The 20,000-nt window shown below is 44.2% G+C and overlaps 1 protein-coding gene across 1 annotated transcript in view; it reads left to right on the top strand.

Annotated features, from left to right (window-relative positions):
- LOC134458023 (rapamycin-insensitive companion of mTOR-like) overlaps positions 1 to 20,000 on the top strand; it is a 98,268-nt gene that overhangs the window by 13,263 nt on the left and 65,005 nt on the right. The window contains exons 3-5 of the mRNA XM_063210102.1: positions 3,811 to 3,908; positions 18,102 to 18,166; positions 18,782 to 18,913. Of these exons, the coding sequence (XP_063066172.1) occupies positions 3,811 to 3,908; positions 18,102 to 18,166; positions 18,782 to 18,913 (295 nt within the window). The remainder of the gene's footprint in view (positions 1 to 3,810; positions 3,909 to 18,101; positions 18,167 to 18,781; positions 18,914 to 20,000) is intronic.

The raw sequence follows: 20,000 nt of genomic DNA, 5'->3' as shown, positions 1-20,000 counted from the left end.
GGGAGAGAGCTTACATCACAACAGAAATATTACCTATTCTCTACTGAACAAAATAACCCATGGCAAATCGAATTTTATTGTTATCAAATAATCAATTGTCATGAATCCATGCAGTATATTGAGAAAATAAGTATCACGATACCTTGTCATGAATCGATGCATTGTATCGTGAGAGTAAGTATCGCGATGCATCGATATGACGATTATTTTGCACACCCCTAATATACTGTATATAAAAAAGAAAGTTATAGGAAGCCCTTCAGAGCCTGCGTCATCACACAGCAGAGTTCCAGGTTTGTCCTGATGATGGTGATGATGCTGATTGACAGATGACATGTGGCAGCTGAACTATTCCTGGTGTGTCCACTGACTCTAACGCCGTCTGACCTTCATGCTGGGTAAAGTCCATCAGCAGCCCATTTCCCTCTGGAAAAAACCCAAAGTCAGATCTCAAAGGTCAAATGTAACAAGGGCAGAACTGAGGATGGGGGCTATATATCACCCCCGCAGTTTTGTTGAATTTGTGGGCAGAGAAATGGGCCAGGGTTTGGGAAATGGCCCAGGTCGGATTCGAACCTGAGACCGCATGGACAGTTTGCCAATATTTGGTAGGGTGCACCAGCGTCACAGCACCCCCTGTGGTGGCAAGATTTTAGTTGAGCGTATTTTTGAGAGGCTTGTTGACGGATATGAAGTCTTGGTACTGCTTAAATTACCATGCATTACTGTATTACTGTGCAGTGCCTGATGCTGAGGAGCAATAGATATTATCTGCAATGTGGTATCCAACAACACACTCTCTGTGTATACCAGGGTGTTGTGTATTGTGTGCATACAGTACCTTGGAGGACTTAGACTTGCTTATTTTGTTTCTCACTTTCTTTCTGTCAGTCTCTCTCACTCTCACACACATACTCTCTCTCTCTCCCTCTCGCTTTACCTCTCCCCCTCTCTCTCTCTCTCTTTCTCTCTCCCTCTCTCTCTCTCTCTCTCTCTCTCTCTCTCTCTCTCTCTCTCTCCCTCTCTCTCTCTCTCTCTCTATCCCATTCCGGCATCAGAAGAGTGCAACCTAGCCATTATGGCAACATAAATAGACCCAGTGGAGCCTGTGTGCATGTGTGTGCGTGCGTCAGTGCGCGCGTGAGTGCGTCAGTGAGTGCGCGCGTGAGTGTGCGCGTGCGCCCGTGGGAGTGAGCTTGTGTGTTGTCTCGTGATCCGTTGTCTGGTCTCATTTAATGCTCTAGCTTCCATTACAAAGAGCTTCCGTTTCCGCTCGTCCTGGCTTGTGTTGTTAGTAGAAGCGCTAGTGTCCCTCTGGTCCCCTGCCCTGGCATGGCCTGAAAGAGCTGCTGTCATGGCCGTGGTGGTCTTACTCTTGTCACAGCAGAGAGTTGCGGTCACGGTGACAGCGTCAGTGTTTCCCGCAGAACATTCTGTTAGTCAAGGTGGATGTGGAGGTTAATCGGTATCAGGGACTCAGGGAAATACCATGTTGTGTAGTTTCATGAAGTATACGAAAACCCCCAAATGAAGTCTAAGTAGCTTATACTGGTATACTGGCCAATGTTTGTAAAGGAACTTTAGAATATGCAATGATTTGTAGGATTCACAAATGCAATACAAACTAATCATCTTTTCAGGTTACCCAGTTAAGGTTGGATGTAAAGTTGATGATTGTCAAGGTGACTCACTGTCTTAACTAATGTAGGCTACTGGGGAAACCCTGAGTGAGTGAGATACTAGTTTCATCATGATTTCTTTATCATCCACCAATGTGAAGTGTACGCCACATTTTCATCTTTCAGATTATCTACTCTCTCTGTTTTCATGCTCACGGTAGAGCAGGAAGCCTTTGTGCTATTTGAAGAGCTTTGTTGCAAAATTATATCCATTTTGCCACATTTTGGGAAATTGACATTTTCGTATAGGGCATAATATTGTATTTTATATAGCCTAGATTTAAAATGTATGTTCGGATATTTGAATGCCAATAATTCACACATAGATGAAAGGAGACCTGAACAGTCATTTATTTCCAATGGAATTAGTAGTGTAACATACAGTTAGGGGTGTACAAATGGGGACAAAGTGTTACTAAAGCACCTGCCCCTTTGCCCAACTGGACAAAATTGCCTTTTTTGACAGCTCTTTTTTTCTCATTGCTGTCACAATATGCTGTGGTCCGTGTTAACATGATTGACAGACAGACAAACAGACAAATCAACGCGACACATAACCTCCTTGGCAGCGGTAATAACGCATCTATACAGCCATGTCCTCCACACCACCTCGAGCACCTGCCCCCTAAAATGTCTGTGCGAGGATATGGTAAGACCAGGGTATCCGAAAATCGACCATGGCTTTACTGTAGTAACCATGGTTTTACCATGGTATGTCATGGTTAGTACTCTGAACAAACCATTATATTACTACGGCTTTAACCATGGTTCCTGACTAACCATGGATCATGGTAGGGGTGGGCGGTATGGCCAAAAATGTATACCTCGGTATAATTTTAGCCACGGTATATATCACGGTATATATCACGGTATTGTACATTTGTGTATAAAATGTTAAAATTAAGCGTTTTGTGGCAAAATGACCAATGCATTTTATTTTTTGGAAATGACTGGTCAGACATTGTTTTATCTTCTATGTGGGAATTCTTGTCATTCAAATCATTTGAAAACATATTTTTAAACTTTTAATCTATAACTACAACTCTACATCTACAGGACGCAATGCGCTATTGCGGTAGACGGTATGAGACAAAATCTCTATCATTGATGAAAAAATACCGCACACGATATTATACCGCGGTTACCGCCCACCCCTAGATCATGGTTATTCATAGTTTTCATATTTTTTTCAGCATGGTTTGTGACTATGGTTTAACCATAGTCAGTCAGAAACCATGCTCAAAAAACATGGTGAATTGTGGGCTTCATGGTTATCCAAAACAACAACAAAAGTTGTTCGCAGCCGTGGTGTAATGGTTAGGGAGTTGGACTGATGATCACAGGGTTGCAGGTTCGAATCCCCCCTTACCTCTCCCTACACCTCCATCCATGGCTGAAGTGCCCTTGAGCAAGGCACCTAACCCCACATTGATCCAAGGACTGACACACAGCAATGTGTAGAGAGAGAGGGTCCGAGGCACTCTGAAGTCAATATTAAAAGTCCTTTATTTAATACATGGACACCATAAAGCCGACGCGTTTCGGTCGCGTACCGACCTTCTTCAGGGCTAATAGATCAATTAGCCCTGAAGAAGGTCGGTACGCGACCGAAACGCGTCGGCTTTATGGTGTCCATGTATTAAATAAAGGACTTTTAATATTGACTTCAGAGTGCCTCGGACCCTCTCTCTCTACAAGTTTGCAACTTTGGAAACCGATGAGCACCTGAATATTTTCACACTACCCCACAGATGCACTCATCCATTCTCTTCTCTTGAACACAGCAATGTGTGTTGGACAAAAAAAGTGTAATTTAATGAATAGTTACAAACCGTGTTAAAACCATGGTTACCGGTAGATTCCAGAGTAAAACCATGGGTAATTTTATTGTTAAAGCATAGTCAAACCATGATTTAACAATCCAAAAATATATAATATTGCACCGCACATTGATCAACAGCCGCACACACATGAGTGGGGGTATACACATAACACTTGCACTGGTGGTCTGACTTTTTGCCTGTAGTGCCACACAATACTAGGTAATGATCTGTTGGAAAGCTGGTGATTGGTAATCTCTCCTCTCTCTACTCTCCTTTTCTTCCTTCTTTTCCTCCCTATCTTCTCCCAGATCCGGCCGACAACCTGCGCGAGATTCTGCAGAATGTGGCGAAGCAGCAGGGTGTCTCCAACATGCGCAAACTGGGCCACCTCAACAACTTCATCAAGGTTTGGCACACGGCACGACTGCAGCAGCACAAGCATCAGCACAAGAGCACCCCTCCCCATACACACTCCTTCTCTCTCTCTCTCTCTCTCTCTCTCTCTCTCTCTCTCTCTCTCTCTCTCTCTCTCTCTCTCTCTCTCTCTCTCTCTCTCTCTCTCTCTCTCTCTCTTTGTCTTTCTCTCTATGTCTCTATCTCTGTCTTCTTCATTCTCTCTCTGTCTCTGTCCCTCCTTCTCTTTGTCTCTCTCTCGCGTTCTCTCTCTCTCTCGCTCTCTGTCTGTCTCCCTACTTCTGTCTGTTTTTCTCTCTCTCCTTCCCTCCCTTATCTCTCTCCCTCCTTCTTTCTGTGTCTCTCTGTCTCTCTCTCTCTCCCTCTCTCTCATTCTCCCTCTCCCGGAAGACAGGGTTCATGTGAGGTGACAGCAATAAGAGCGCCTTGTGTACGCCAGGCAGCCCAAATAAACAGACCCATTTCTCTTTGCTTTTTTCCCCACCACCACCACCGTGTACCGTGTGAAGGAGCAGCCGGGAGGCAGTCTCTGGCTGCGAAAACAGGCGCCCTAATTTATGATTTTCTTTTTGTAATATCAGGGGAGTCCATATCTCACTGGGGGCATGCAGGCACTTGCGTCAGCCTGCGTACGTTTGTGTGTGTGTGTGCGTCACAGTGTGCGTGCTCTGTGATTGTGTGTGTGTCTAAGAATGACTGTCTTTGCCTGTACGTACGTGTGTGTGTGTGTGTGTGTGTGTGTGTGTGCGTGTGTGCGTGTGCGCGTGTGTGTGTGTGTGTGTGTGTGTGTGTGTGTGTGTGTGTGTGTGTGTGTGTGTGTGTGTGTGTGTTGATAGAGAGCCTGAAAGGCCAGAAACCAGGCCATTTTGGGAGCAGACCTCAGGAGAGTGCGTGTGTGCTTGGCACAGTGTGAGTGTGAGTGTGAGCACTGCACCAAAATATCACCCACGCCCCTGTCCACTGCCCCCCCCACACACACACACACCGCCCCCATGCCCCTGCCTGCATCCAGTGATTTATGTAATAATGCCCCCCCCCTCCTCTGCTCTCCTCTCAGTTACAATATTTCACTGATGCGTCTATGAGTGTGTGTGTGTGTGTGTGTGTGTGTGTGTGTGTGTGTGTGTGTGTGTGTGTGTGTGTGTGTGTGTGTGTGTGTGTGTGAGAGAGAGAGAGAGAGAGAGAGAGAGAGAGAGACAGACAGACAGACAGACAGACAGACAGACAGACAGACAGAACGAGAGAGAGAGAGAGAGAGAGACAGACAAACAGAGAGAGAGCGAGAGAGAGAGAATAAGAGAGAGAGAGAGAGAGAGACATAGAGAGAGGGAGAGAGAGAGAGAGAGAGAGAGAGAGAGAGAGAGAGAGGGAGGATTAATGCCCCCATCTGGTTGCCAGGGCTGACTTCAGCACTTGTGAGCGCCGCAGTGCACATGCCCAGTCTGCTGCTACTGTAACGTGCCACGCCCCAGGACGCACGCTGGACTAACGTGACACACCCCCACCTCCCCCCCACCCACACACACAGCACCACCACCACCACCCCTCTCACTCCATCCCTCCTCCCACAATCTACGCTCTCCCTGGCTACTGTAACGTGCCACACCCCAGGACGCACACACTGGACTAACGTGAACCCCCCCCCCCCCCCCCCCCCCCCCCCCCCCCCCCCCCCCCCCCCCCCCCCCCCCCCCCCCCACCACACACACACACTCACCACCACCCCTCACACTCCATCCCTCCTCCCCCAATTTACCCTCTCCCTGGCCAAGAGGATGCTGGGTAAACACAACAGATGCATTATGGGCCCCCGAAGACCTGCAAGTGCCGGCATGCGATAATCTTGACTGGCGCGCGGGCGCTGGTCTGTCTGGTCTGTTCGGACATCAAAGGGAGTTGTTGGTGTTGGGGCATGGTGTGGTGTGGTGTGGTGTGGCCAGTCATTTGAGATAGTGTTTGGCTTCCTCTCTGTATCTCCCATATCTCTGTCCTTCCCTTGTGCTTTTAGTACATGTAATCTCTCTCTCCACCTCCCTGTTTTGCTTTCTCTCTCTCTTTCACTCTTTCTCTCTCTCCGTCTCCATGTTTCACCCTCTGTCAACTGTATCTCTCTCTCTCTCTCTCTCTCTCTCTCTCTCTCTCTCTCTCTCTCTCTCTCTCTCTCTCTCTCTCTCTTTCTCTCTCTCTTTCTCTCTCTCTCCCCAACAGACTGGATCTTTTCCTTGCTCTCTCCTTATCCTCGAGTTATTGAGTTAGAATTGAAGTACTCTTATCCAATGATGTATAAAGTTGCCTACTGGACTGGAAGAGTGGAGTAGAAGTACAAGCACTAAATGAAAAAATTGACTTGAGTAGAAGTACAATACCATTCAAAATGTATTGCACTTTAGTAGACATGTTTTAAAAAGACTTCTCAAGTACTGAAAGTAAAAGTACAAGCACAAATTCCCCTGCTGTGTAAGTTAAGCCTAATGGTCAATTTAATAGTAAAATAGCCCAGATGCCTCCAGGTTAACCTACTCAGGCTTTACTTTTCATAAACTACTTATTTCAATACATAATGAATGTACTAAGAAAGTACTTAATTAATTGTAAATATGTAGTGAAGTTAAAGTGGAAGTAAGAGGGAAAAAAATACTACTACTAAGTACAGATGCTGCATTTTAGTGTTAAGTAGAGTTAGTAAGTTACTTAAGTAGTTCTACTTGGTTACAACTCGTATACAACTTTGCTCTCATCTTTGCCTCAGTGGTTATATTGTAATAGCAATGTAATAAAATATGGGTTAATACCGTTCCTCAAACTAAAAAAAAGTAATTATTTTCCTGCGCACGTTACCATGACGGCTGAGGTTCACGTCCTGTGTGACATCAGACATTCGCTGACTGAATGGAGAGAGAGCTGTGGATTAGAAAGTCTCCACTCCGCATCTTAAATAAGAGAAACCACTGTCATGCAAAAGGGCAGAGTTTCCATTGCATCATTGTTAGACATTGCAGAGAAGCACGTTTAAAGCTCAATGAGAATGTTCTTCGTTATTGGTCATCCATGGCCACTTCAAACATACACAGACTCACAATGTCCGACATAGTGCTCCCTGTGACCCAAGTCAGCGTGGCGGGCACATTTTCATCTTTGAGGTTTATTCTCCGCTTCTCCACTTAGGTCGTCCCTGAATGACAAAATTCTGGAGGATAGCCTATTTTTTTCATCAGCTTGAATAAACAGTTTAGAATGTAGGCTGACTCATTTGCATTTCCGTCTTTCTTGGTTAATTAACGTCAGTTAGGCCAATGGGGAGTAATCAGCTGACAGGAACGAAATTAACCGTTCCGGGAACATTTTTTTTTGTTCTAACCGGTTCGGGAACTTCAATTTATTGGTGGAACTCATAACCAGAAACGTTATAATTCCGTTTCTGTTCGAACCGAACCGTTTGGAAAAAAATAACGGTTCAAAGCCCTGCTTCAAAGTAAGCACTTCTACACAGCTATATCGGTGAGGGAAGAAAATCTTCTCACCTGCCATGAATCATGAATAGAAAAAAATCAGTTTCTTCTCACCGTTCAGATCCAGAACTTTCTGCACCAACAGAAATGTATAACTACAAAAAGGAGATAGAGAGAGAGAGAGAGAGAGAGAGAGAGAGAGAGAGAGAGAGAGAGAGAGAGAGAGACTAAGACTAACTTGAGCATTGCTGTGTCAGCCAAGGCCCCTAACCCTGTCTAAGTAGTGGAGGTGTTCCTCTATTACCCCTCCATTAGCAAAGACCAGGCCCTCAGCAGAAGGCAGGTGGGGACTGAGGAGGCACCGAGCACCAAGGCCCTGGCATGGGGGTCATCGGGCTGCCCTACTGCAGAACTCAGAGTTGCAGAGCTGGTGGTGGAATGAGGAGGGAGGGGGGGGTGAAGAGAAGAGCAGAGAAGAGAAGAGAAGAGAAGAGAAGAGAAGAAAAGAAAAGAGAAGAGAAGAGCAGAGAAGAGAAGAGCAGAGAAGAGAAGAGAAGAGAAAAGAGGAGAAGAGAAGAGAAGAGAAGAGAAGAGAAGAGAAGAGAAGAGAAGGAAAAGGGGAGATGAGAGGAGGAGAAGAAGGAAGAAAAGAAAAGAGGGAAGAGGAGATAAGATAAGAGGATGGAGGAGAGAAGCGTTGCGTCAAGGAGAGGATAAAGATGACTGATGACTTGAGTGCATTGGACAGCCACAGAGGCAGAGCTAAGTGGGTCCAGTGGCCCCTTGCTGTCTCATGCTGCTACTGCATGGAGGACAGGTACTTATAAACACAGCAGGCGGAGGTTGATACTGTACTGTGGCAGTGTTGCTGTGCTGAAGGCTGGGATTCATACACCAGTATATACTGTATATATATCTTTTTTTCAGGGGCATTTTTTGCCTTTTTAGTTTGATAGGACAGTATGAGAGGCGACAGGAAGTGAGTGGGAGAGAGACGGGGGGAGGATCAGCAAATGACCCGAGCCGGAATCGAACCCGGGCCGCCGGCGTAGTAACCCAGTGCCCTACAGTTCAGCCACGGCAGGGCCCATACACCAGTACTATATTAAAATCGTTTGAAGCTTCTGCACCACTGCATGAAAACAGCCACTTTGAAAGTTTACATAACCTTGTTACCAGTATTGCTGTACCAATATGTTGGTTGTCAGAATTAGGAGACGTTGTTGATCAAGTGCTAAATGTTATGCGAATGCAAGCACATAAATGTATTTAAAATACTAAATACATAGAAAGGGGTTAAAATTGAATATGGATCAGGAACAGATTGTATAAGTACTGTATGTAGCACGCAACTGAGGGTTTTATGTCGGATGTTAGCCGCATAACAAGAGCCGGAAATTGTTTCACTGAATGCAGTTCAAAGCGATGAAAGTCTGTACTCAGGCAGAATTATAGCTGTAGCTCGCCTCAATTACAAGGCTTGTGTTTGTTCTCAGAGGGAGGCAGGGAATTGTGTACAGCATGCTGTTGTGTAGTGTGGTGTAGTGTAGTGCAGTGTAGTGCAGCCGCTGCTGCTAACTGTTCATGCCGCCCGCCCACCATAAGGATTATGGTATTGTAGCCACCGGGGTTGGCCGCGGCTCCATTTAGAATTAGAGGCTGCGTAACGGCTATAAACGGCATGTTTTGGTTATATGCACGGGCAGGAGAGAGAGCTGTGATTCAATGCTGGTTAGTAGGCTGAATGCGCAGCAGGGGAAAACAGCAATACAACTCTACAATAGGTGCTATAGGCTAGGAGTGGGCAGCTGTATTGGTGCCTTTTATATTATAAACCTTCTGTTTTTGATATGTCGCCCTTGGTTCAACTTTGTCTAGGCTGAATCTGCAGTGTAATCCAACTGTATGTGCAGGTCTATAATGCTTTTTTATTAACCATGTGTGTTGGGTGTATAGGCCTTCGGCCGAGATGCCAAAATATAGCATATTGTGTCATTGAGAACACCTAGTGCATATCCTGGTTGAAATCAAGGTTAAGGCACGTGTGTGTGTGTGTGCGTGCGTGCGTGCGTGCGTGTGTGAGAGAGAGGGAGAGAGAGTGTCCGTTATGTGCCATGGGGCTTACTGATCAGACTGCATGAGCCATCCCTCCCTGCATCACACATGGTCAACATGGTTGAGGGGAAAGCGCTCTGTTGTTTGCCAGCAGAACTGATGTTTGTCTGACTTTGTTTTTGCCAATTGTATCAAGAACACCATGAACAAAAACACCACCATTGACCAATGATCACAATGGTGCACAGATATAGCCAGGCAAGCCAAACTTTCAGGCCGACCAGAACGGAGCCGGTGTCGGTGCCCGCACCAGTTACGTTTGGCACCAAAGTGCAAAGTACTAGGGCTGGGACATTAACACGTTAATTTCGATTAATTAGCCACGCGATTCAATTAATTAATTAATGTGATTAAAAAAATGTATCACAGTATAATGTAGCTAGTTCTGGATTAGACCAGTGGAGGGAAGGATTACGCCTGATGGTGAACAGCCTGCTGAAATTGAGAAGAGTTCTCTCTTCTTTTAAAAATGAATATTTAGATTAACCTTATTTATTGTAATTATTCCAAATCCATGTGAAAAAAAATATTGTTCACTGTTCTCAAGTCAGATATTTAAATGCGATTAAAATGCGATTAATTAGTTTACAATACAATACAATATACAATAATACAATATCTTTTATTTGTCATTGTGACAAGCACAACGAAATTGTGCATTCCTTGTTGAAGCAAAAATAAATAAAAAAATAAGAATAAAAATAAAATTAAAAAATGGAATAAAAAGAATGGTATGTATATAAAAACTATGCTTTTGATGCAAAATTCAGTTCTGTGATGGCCGCTGCATAGAAACTGTTTTTCAGTCTGTTTGTCCTTGTCTTAATGGACCTGAATCTCCTGCCCGATGGCAGCAATTCAAAAAGACTGTGACCTGGGTGGGATGTGTCTCTCAGAATGCACTTGGCCTTTTTTAGGCAGCGGGTGCTGTGTAGGCCCTCCAAAGATGGAAGAGGGCAGCCAATAATGTTCTCTGCAGCCTTTATGACCCCCTGGAGCTCTTTCCTCTGTGCCACTGTGCAGCCTGGGAACCACAGACAAAGACAATATGTCATTATGCTCTCCACTAAACAGCCGTAGAAGAACACAAGCAGCTTCTGGCAGAAGTATTCTTAGGAAATAAAGTCTTTGCTGTGCCTTCTTCACAAGCCCAGTGGTGTTGACACCCCAGGTCAGGTCCTCGCTGATGTGAACTCCCAGGAAACGGAAGTCTGACACCCTCTCTACACACACCCCCTCAATCATAAGTGGCTGGATGGCAGTCCTCTTCCTCCTGAAATCCACCACCAGCTCCTTGGTCTTGGCTGTGTTCAGGAGCAAGTTGTTCTCTCTGCACCACCCCACCAAGCGCTCTACTTCATCTCTGTAGGCAGACTCATCCCCATTTGAAATAAGTCCAACTACTGTGCTGTCATCAGCAAATTTCACTATGGTGTTATTAGTGTAGACTGGGGAGCAGTCGTGGGTGTACAGTGTGTACAGCAGAGGACTTAACACACATCCCTGCGGCGAGCCAGTGCTGAGGTTGAGGTCCATGGAGGTGTTATGACCTATGCGCACTCGCTGGGTGCGGCCTGTTAAAAAGTCTTTAATCCAAAGGCAGGTGGAGTGTGGTATGCCAATGCTTGATAGTTTGTCCACCAGTCTGCTAGGGAGGATGGTATTAAAGGCAGAGCTGAAGTCGATGAAAAGGAGACGAGCATAACTCCCCTGCTGCTCCAGATGGTACAATGCAGCATGGAGAGCTGTGGCTACTGCATCCTCAGTGGCCCTATTTTCCCTGTATGCAAACTGGTGTGGGTCAAAAGTGGGGGGGATGAAGCACAGGATGTGCTTTCGTACCAGCTTCTCAAAGCACTTCATGACCACAGGAGTGAGTGCTACTGGCCTATAGTCATTGAGGGAGGTGATGTTGGTCTTTTTCGGCAAGGGGACTATGGTGGAGGACTTAAGACAGGATGGTACAGTGCACTGGGAGAGGGACTGGTTGAAGATCTTTGTAAAGACCCCCGCCAGCTGGTCTGCACAGTCTTTAAGCACACGCCCACAGATGCCATTAATTTCAAAGCCTATAGATAATTCGATTAAAAATTTTAATCGAGTCCCAGCCCTATAAATTACACTTAGTTGCCGCTTCTTTTATCCAACGCACATATTGGTGACAGTCCTTGGAGTAATGTGGGGTAAGGTGCCTTGCTCAAGGGCACTTCAGTCATGGATGGAGGTGTAGGGAAAGGTGGGTCTAAGGGTGGGATTTAAACATAGAGGTGGAAAATAACACTAGAGAGGACCCCGCCCCCCTTTTTATGGCAATCTGTAGCGGCCATTATCTGTAGGTAGATCAGAGAACTGGAAATTAACGGAGAACGAGGCTCACCTCTGTCAAAAATGGCTTAATCATGTGAAAATGTCCACCAACACACTATACACGGACAATAGTTGAAGTGTGTTTCTAACTATGTTCATAAAAGATATTATTTGATTTTTAAATGTATTTTATCGACTCATATGATTTTAGTAGATATTTAGCCTGCCATTTCAAATCTGGTGTTTGATTAATGTGTTACTTCATATTCACACAGTTTTAGTCATTTTTTTGACAGGGGTGGGCGTGTTCTCCATTGACTTGCATTGCCCGAAGGTACCTACACTACCTACGGAAGTTAGGAAGCTCCAGCTGCCATTTCCCAGTGCTGTCGCAAATTGCTGTGTCCTCTCTAGTGTTATATTCTACCTCTATGGATTCAAACCTGTAACTCTGATCTTCAGTCCAACTCCCTTACTATTACACCACGGCTGCAAACAAGTTTTCATGGGTTTTTTTTGGGTGACCATGCAACCCACAATTAACCATGGTTTTTTGAGCATGGCTTGTGACTATGGTTAAACCATAGACACAAACCATGCTGAAAAAAACATGAAAACCATGAATAATCATGATCCATAGTTAGTCAGGGACCACGGTTTTCATGGTCCCCCCAAGAAAACATGGATAAGCCATAGTGATACTATGGATGGTTCGGAGTACTTAAGCCAGGCTCAAACTACACGACTAGCGATTGTGTGTCCGATTTTGGCGTCGGGGTGCACCGCACACTAGAAGAGAATCGCAACTGTCAATCTTGTCGCTGCTCGCAGCCACCGAGACAATGCCCGACATTCTATTTCCAGTCGCAAATATCAAACACTGTTTGATTTCTACGATTTGCGATCGGCGACTCTTTGAGCTGCCAAAGTTCTATATTAGAACGTCGCTCACGACGAGGAAATCTTTCCCGACAATCGCTTGCGATGGTCCTGGGGGGTAACGTTCCAGCGATTGTCGTAAGGGGGGTTTTCAGCCGAGAATCGGTGCGATAGTCGTGTAGTTTGAGCCAGGCTTTAGAGAGACCATGGTTACTACAGTAAAACCATGGTTACTACAGAAAAACCATCGACAATTTTCGTAAGGTGTTCTAAAGAAAAATAGTAGGCCTAGTGGTACTCACATGCACACAAAACACATACAAACACACACACACACACATACTGCTGCTGGTGTATTTAATAAACCTTTTTTAATTATTTATTTTCTTCAAATGCTACTATTACTATGTCAGAACGCTATAAAGGACTTTTAGAAAAAGCACAACAAAATACCTCCTCTTAATGTATGTTCTCTACAAGTCTTCTGTTGTCCAGTCTTGCACTTTAAATGTCTGTATGAGCAATGTCTATGTCCATACTGTCTTATGTCCATGTATGAGTACTGTCTATGTCTATACTGTCTATGTCCTTACCTAGATTAGTCTATGTCTGCATGGGAGAGCAAGAAACGCAATTTCAAATTCTTTGTATGACCAGTGCATGTAAAGAAATTGACAATAAAACTTGACTTGACTTGACTTGACTTGACTACTGTTTAAGGGTAAATCGTTTAGTTTTTCTTTCTTTCATGCATTATTTTTCACACAAAAGCAAAAAAATGATATTCAGACTTGGAATGATATTGCAAGTCATTGCAAGCTAAAACTGTCAAGTCAAGTCAAGTCTCGAGTCAATAGCGTACAAGTTGAGTCCAGTCACAAGTCATTCCTAATATTGGTAAGTCTCAAGTCGAGTCATTTGTGACTCAAGTCACAAGTCAGTCCAAGTCACAAGTCAGAAGTCCACATCTCTGTTGGCTAGCAGCACAGATATGCAACTATCTTGCATCCTCACATGTGTCTGATGCCACGTGTGCCTTCATTGGTCTGGCACAGTTGGAACAGTGAGCATGTTGATATCTTGTGTACAAAATAATGGTTGCTGCTAAAACAAAACTTTACACGGTCACACATTTACAAAACACAGACATCAATGGCAATGCATACACATTTTTACGCATGTGCACAAACACTTGCACACACTACACTCGCCTCCAAAACAGTTGTCGCCTATCCATCTGTTTGGAATAACAGCTAATAACCTGACTTTCAATTAATCACTTGGCTTCAGAAGTCACTCATATGAAAGCTACAACCCTCCCGAATGAAAATGTATGTACAAAAATAAATTTCATGCACCAAAGAAAGATTGACCCTTTATTGAACACAGACAGGGCAGATTTTCACAAGACAAAAGTTTTGTCGCCTATCAAACATAATGTGAAAATGAGCAGATAAGTCACTTCAAAACACTTCAAATACGCAGATCGGGTGTCATACTTAATCACTGAATCACTGTCACCTCTCCAGAAAATCGACTTTGGCCTTAGGTGTATGTTTAGGGTCATTGTAATCATGGAAAGCAACACAATGACAATCAATGGAGTTCAATGAGAGATGGTGACATATTTGCTATTCGTAGAGCAATACATTTTTAACTTCATGATGTAATCAATGATAAAAGCCCTCACACACCAGCAGCATGCATGCAGAAGTAATGTGGGGTTAGGTGCCTTGCTCAAGGGCACTTCAGTCATGGATGGAGGTGTAGGGAGAGGTGGGCCTAAGGGTGGGATTCAAACATAGAGGTAGAAAATAACACTAGAGAGAACCCCGCCCCCCTTTTTACGGCAATCTGTAGCGGCCATTATCTGTAGGTAGATCAGAGAACTGGAAATTAACGGAGAACGAGGCTCACCTCTGTCAAAAATGGCTTAATCATGTGAAAATGTCCACCAACACACTATACACGGACAATAGTTGAAGTGTGTTTCTAACTATGTTCATAAAAGATATTATTTGATTTTTAAATGTATTTTATCGACTCATATGATTTTAGTAGATATTTAGCCTGCCATTTCAAATCTGGTGTTTGATTAATGTGTTACTTCATATTCACACAGTTTTAGTCATTTTTTTGACAGGGGTGGGCGTGTTCTCCATTGACTTGCATTGCCCGAAGGTACCTACACTACCTACGGAAGTTAGGAAGCTCCAGCTGCCATTTCCCAGTGCTGTCGCAAATTGCTGTGTCCTCTCTAGTGTTATATTCTACCTCTATGGATTCAAACCTGTAACTCTGATCTTCAGTCCAACTCCCTTACTATTACACCACAGCTGCAAACAAGTTTTCATGGTTTTTTTTGGGTGACCATGCAACCCACAATTAACCATGGTTTTTTGAGCATGGCTTGTGACTATGGTTAAACCATAGACACAAACCATGCTGAAAAAAACATGAAAACCATGAATAATCATGATCCATAGTTAGTCAGGGACCACGGTTTTCATGGTCCCCCCAAAAAAACATGGATAAGCCATAGTGATACTATGGATGGTTCGGAGTACTTAAGCCAGGCTCAAACTACACGACTAGCGATTGTGTCGGGGTGCACCGCACACTAGAAGAGAATCGCAACTGTCAATCTTGTCGCTGCTCGCAGCCACCGAGACAATGCCCGACATTCTATTTCCAGTCGCAAATATCAAACACTGTTTGATTTCTACGATTTGCGATCGGCGACTCTTTGAGCTGCCAAAGTTCTATATTAGAACGTCGCTCACGACGAGGAAATCTTTCCCGACAATCGCTTGCGATGGTCCTGGGGGGTAACGTTCCAGCGATTGTCGTAAGGGGGGTTTTCAGCCGAGAATCGGTGCGATAGTCGTGTAGTTTGAGCCAGGCTTTAGAGAGACCATGGTTACTACAGTAAAACCATGGTTACTACAGAAAAACCATCGACAATTTTCGTAAGGGGTTCTAAAGAAAAATAGTAGGCCTAGTGGTACTCACACGCACACAAAACACATACAAACACACACACACACACATACTGCTGCTGGTGTATTTAATAAACCTTTTTTAATTATTTATTTTCTTCAAATGCTACTATTACTATGTCAGAACGCTATAAAGGACTTTTAGAAAAAGCACAACAAAATACCTCCTCTTAATGTATGTTCTCTACAAGTCTTCTGTTGTCCAGTCTTGCACTTTAAATGTCTGTATGAGCAATGTCTATGTCCATACTGTCTTATGTCCATGTATGAGTACTGTCTATGTCTATACTGTCTATGTCCTTACCTAGATTAGTCTATGTCTGCATGGGAGAGCAAGAAACGCAATTTCAAATTCTTTGTATGACCAGTGCATGTAAAGAAATTGACAATAAAACTTGACTTGACTTGACTTGACTACTGTTTAAGGGTAAATTGTTTAGTTTTTCTTTCTTTCATGCATTATTTTTCACACAAAAGCAAAAAAATGATATTCAGACTTGGAATGATATTGCAAGTCATTGCAAGCTAAAACTGTCAAGTCAAGTCAAGTCTCGAGTCAATAGCGTACAAGTCGAGTCCAGTCACAAGTCATTCCTAATATTGGTAAGTCTCAAGTCGAGTCATTTGTGACTCAAGTCACAAGTCAGAAGTCCACATCTCTGTTGGCTAGCAGCACAGATATGCAACTATCTTGCATCCTCACATGTGTCTGATGCCACGTGTGCCTTTATTGGTCTGGCACAGTTGGAACAGTGAGCATGTTGATATCTTGTGTACAAAATAATGGTTGCTGCTAAAACAAAACCTTACACGGTCACACATTTACAAAACACAGACATCAATGGCAATGCATGCACATTTTTACGCATGTGCACAAACAACACTTGCACACACTACACTCGCCTCCAAAACAGTTGTCGCCTATCCTTCTGTTTGGAATAACAGCTAATAACCTGACTTTCAATTAATCACTTGGCTTCAGAAGTCACTCATATGAAAGCTACAACCCTCCCGAATGAAAATGTATGTACAAAAATAAATTTCATGCACCAAAGAAAGATTGACCCTTTATTGAACACAGACAGGGCAGATTTTCACAAGACAAAAGTTTTGTCGCCTATCAAACATAATGTGAAAATGAGCAGATAAGTCACTTCAAAACACTTCAAATACGCAGATCGGGTGTCATACTTAATCACTGAATCACTCTCACCTCTCCAGAAAATCGACTTTGGCCTTAGGTGTATGTTTAGGGTCATTGTAATCATGGAAAGCAACACAATGAAAATCAATGGAGTTCAATGAGAGATGGTGACATATTCGCTATTCGTAGAGCAGTACATGTTTAACTTCATGATTTAATCAATTATAAAAGCCCTCAAACACCTGCAGCATGCATGCAGCTCCTCATAAGAGCTGCATCTGTACCATGTTTCACTTTATGCACCATTTCTCTTTTTTCATATTCTTCATCTCCAACACCATATAGTTTTGATGCTATCAGTTCTAAAATGGTTGATCTTGGGATCTTGACTTCAGAGTATGAGTCCCATTAGCCTTCATTTTTGTCAGAATTAGGCCTGAAATACTCTTGGCTGGCTTTTTTGAGACAGGACAGTGGGAGAGACTTCTTTGGTGTTAAAGGTGAAGAATTTGGAAAAAATACATGGTGCCTAAAGTCAAACATGGGAGGGATACAGCTCTTATGTGGAGCTGCATGCATGCTGCTGGTGTGTGAGGGCTTTTATCATTGATTACATCATGAAGTTAAAAATGTATTGCTCTACGAATAGCAAATATGTCACCATCTTTCATTGAACTCCATTGATTGTCATTGTGTTGCTTTCCATGATTACAATGACCCTAAACATACACCTAAGGCCAAAGTTGATTTTCTGGAGAGGTGTGAGTGAATCAGTGATTAAGTATGACACCCGATCTGCGTATTTGAAGTGTTTTGAAGTGAGTTATCTGCTCATTTTCACATTATGTTCGATAGGCGACAAAACTTTTGTCTTGTCAAAATCTGCCCTGTCTGTGTTCATTAAAGGGTCAATCTTTCTTTGGTGCATGAAATTTATTTTTGTACATACATTTTCATTCGAGAGGGTTGTAGCTTTCATATGAGTGACTTCTGAAGCCAAGTGATTAATTGAAAGTCAGGTTATTAGCTGTTATTCCAAACAGATGGGTAGGCGACAACTCTTTTGGAGGCGAGGGTATTATGTATTTTAGAAAGAAATGACAATGACTAAACACAATGAATTCCCAGTTCAAGCCTGTCCAGTGTAATCTTTTAAATCATTCTATGAGTGATTCTGTTCTGTTTGGATTGTGAAGAGGGTGGCACCTGGTCTGTCAACTTGAAGTCACCATGATGTGTCAACTGAAATACGTTCCAATGATGTTGACTGTATTGTTGTTGTCTTTTCTCAGCTCCTCTGCAATGTAGGCCACTGTGAAGACAAGTTTGGCTTCACTTATGAAGAAATTATCATCTGGTGAGCTAATGTGTGAATTACTCTCTTCTCTTCTATTCTCCTCTCTTCTCTTCTCTTCTCTTCTCTTCTCTTCTCTTCTCTTCTCTTCTCTTCCCCTCTCCTCTCCTCGCCTCTCCTCTCCTCTCCTCTCCACTCTGCTCCACTATGCTTAGCTTTTGTTGTGTGTGAGAGTGTGAACATCAGACAGAGAAATCTCTTGTCTGAGAAATGCTTTGAACTTTCTTTGTAGTTCATTGGATAGTGTTTGGGATTAGAAGATTTACAAAACAGAAGAGTGTGTGTGTATGCATGTGTGTGTTTCTGCATGTCTGTGTGTGTGTGTGTGTGTGTGTGTGTGTGTGTGTGTGTGTGTGTGTGTGTGTGTGTGCATGTCTTCGTGTGCGTGCGTGCGCGTTTCTGCAAGCATGTGTGTGTGTATGTGCACACGTGTGTATGTGCAGCGCGTGCGGGGGTGTGTGTGTGTGTGTTTGCGCGTGTCTATGACTGTGTGTGCATGTGTGTTTGCGCGCGTGTAGAGTATGTGCATGTGTGTGTGTGTGTGTGTGTGTGTGTGTGTGTGTGTGTGTTGCCACCATGCCATGTCCTCTACTGTGAGTGTCTGCATGTCCCCTCCAGCTTGCGGCTGGCCCTGCTGAACGAGGCCAAGGAGGTGCGAGCTGCCGGCCTGCGCGCCCTCCGCTACCTCATCCGAGACGCCGCCATCCTGCAGAAGGTGCTGCAGCTACAGGTGGACTACCTGGTGTCCAGGTGGGTACGGCAGTGGAGGCTCCATGTCTCTACAACATCACACAACATCATGCATCTTGTGTTAGGCACCTGCAAGACAATAGAGTAAAGGTACAAGTGGTAGCAGTAGAAGGTGCTGCAGCTACAGGTGGACTACCTGGTGTCCAGGTGGGTACGGCAGTGGAGGCTCCATGTCTCTACAACATCACACAATAGAGTAAAGGTAGTAGTGTTAACAGTAGAAGGTGCTGCAGCTACAGGTGGACTACCTGGTGTCCAGGTGAGTACGGCAGTGGAGGCTCCACACCTCTACAACATCACACAATAGAGTAAAGGTCGTAGTGGTAGCAGTAGAAGGTGCTGCAGCTACAGGTGGACTACCTGGTGTCCAGGTGGGTACGGCAGTGGAGGCTCCACACCTCTACAACATCACACAATAGAGTTAAGGTAGTAGTGGTAACAGTAGAAGGTGCTGCAGCTACAGGTGGACTACCTGGTGTCCAGGTGGGTACGGCAGTGGAGGCTCCACACCTCTACAACATCACACAACATCATGCATCTAATGTTAGGCACCTGCAAGACAATAGAGTAAAGGTCGTAGTGGTAACAGTAGAAGGTGCTGCAGCTACAGGTGGACTACCTGGTGTCCAGGTGGGTACAGCAGTGGAGGCTCCACGCCTCTACAACATCATGTGCACAACAGAGGGACTAACTATCTTCAGGCATGTTAGGCACCTGCAAGACAATAGAGTAAAGGTACAGGTGGTAACAGGAGAAGGTGCTGCAGCTTCAGGTAGACTACCTGGTGGCCAGGTGAGAACAGTAGTGGAGGCTACATGTCTCTACAACATCATGTGCACAACAGAGGGACTAACTATCTTCAGGCATGTTAGGCACCTGCAAGACAATAGAGTTAAGGTAGTAGTGGTAACAGGAGAAGGTGCTGCGGCTACAGGTGGACTACCTGGTGTCCAGGTGGGAACAGTAGTGGAGGCTACATGTCTCTACAACATCACACAACATCATGTGCACAACAGAGGGACTAACTATCTTCAGGCATGTTAGGCACCTGCAAGACAATAGAGTTAAGGTAGTAGTGGTAACAGTA

This window comes from Engraulis encrasicolus, chromosome 11, assembly GCF_034702125.1.
Source record: "Engraulis encrasicolus isolate BLACKSEA-1 chromosome 11, IST_EnEncr_1.0, whole genome shotgun sequence".
NCBI classification, from domain to species: domain Eukaryota; kingdom Metazoa; phylum Chordata; class Actinopteri; order Clupeiformes; family Engraulidae; genus Engraulis; species Engraulis encrasicolus.
Note: the sequence above shows the minus strand (reverse complement) of the source record. Positions and strands in the feature narration are given on the sequence as shown.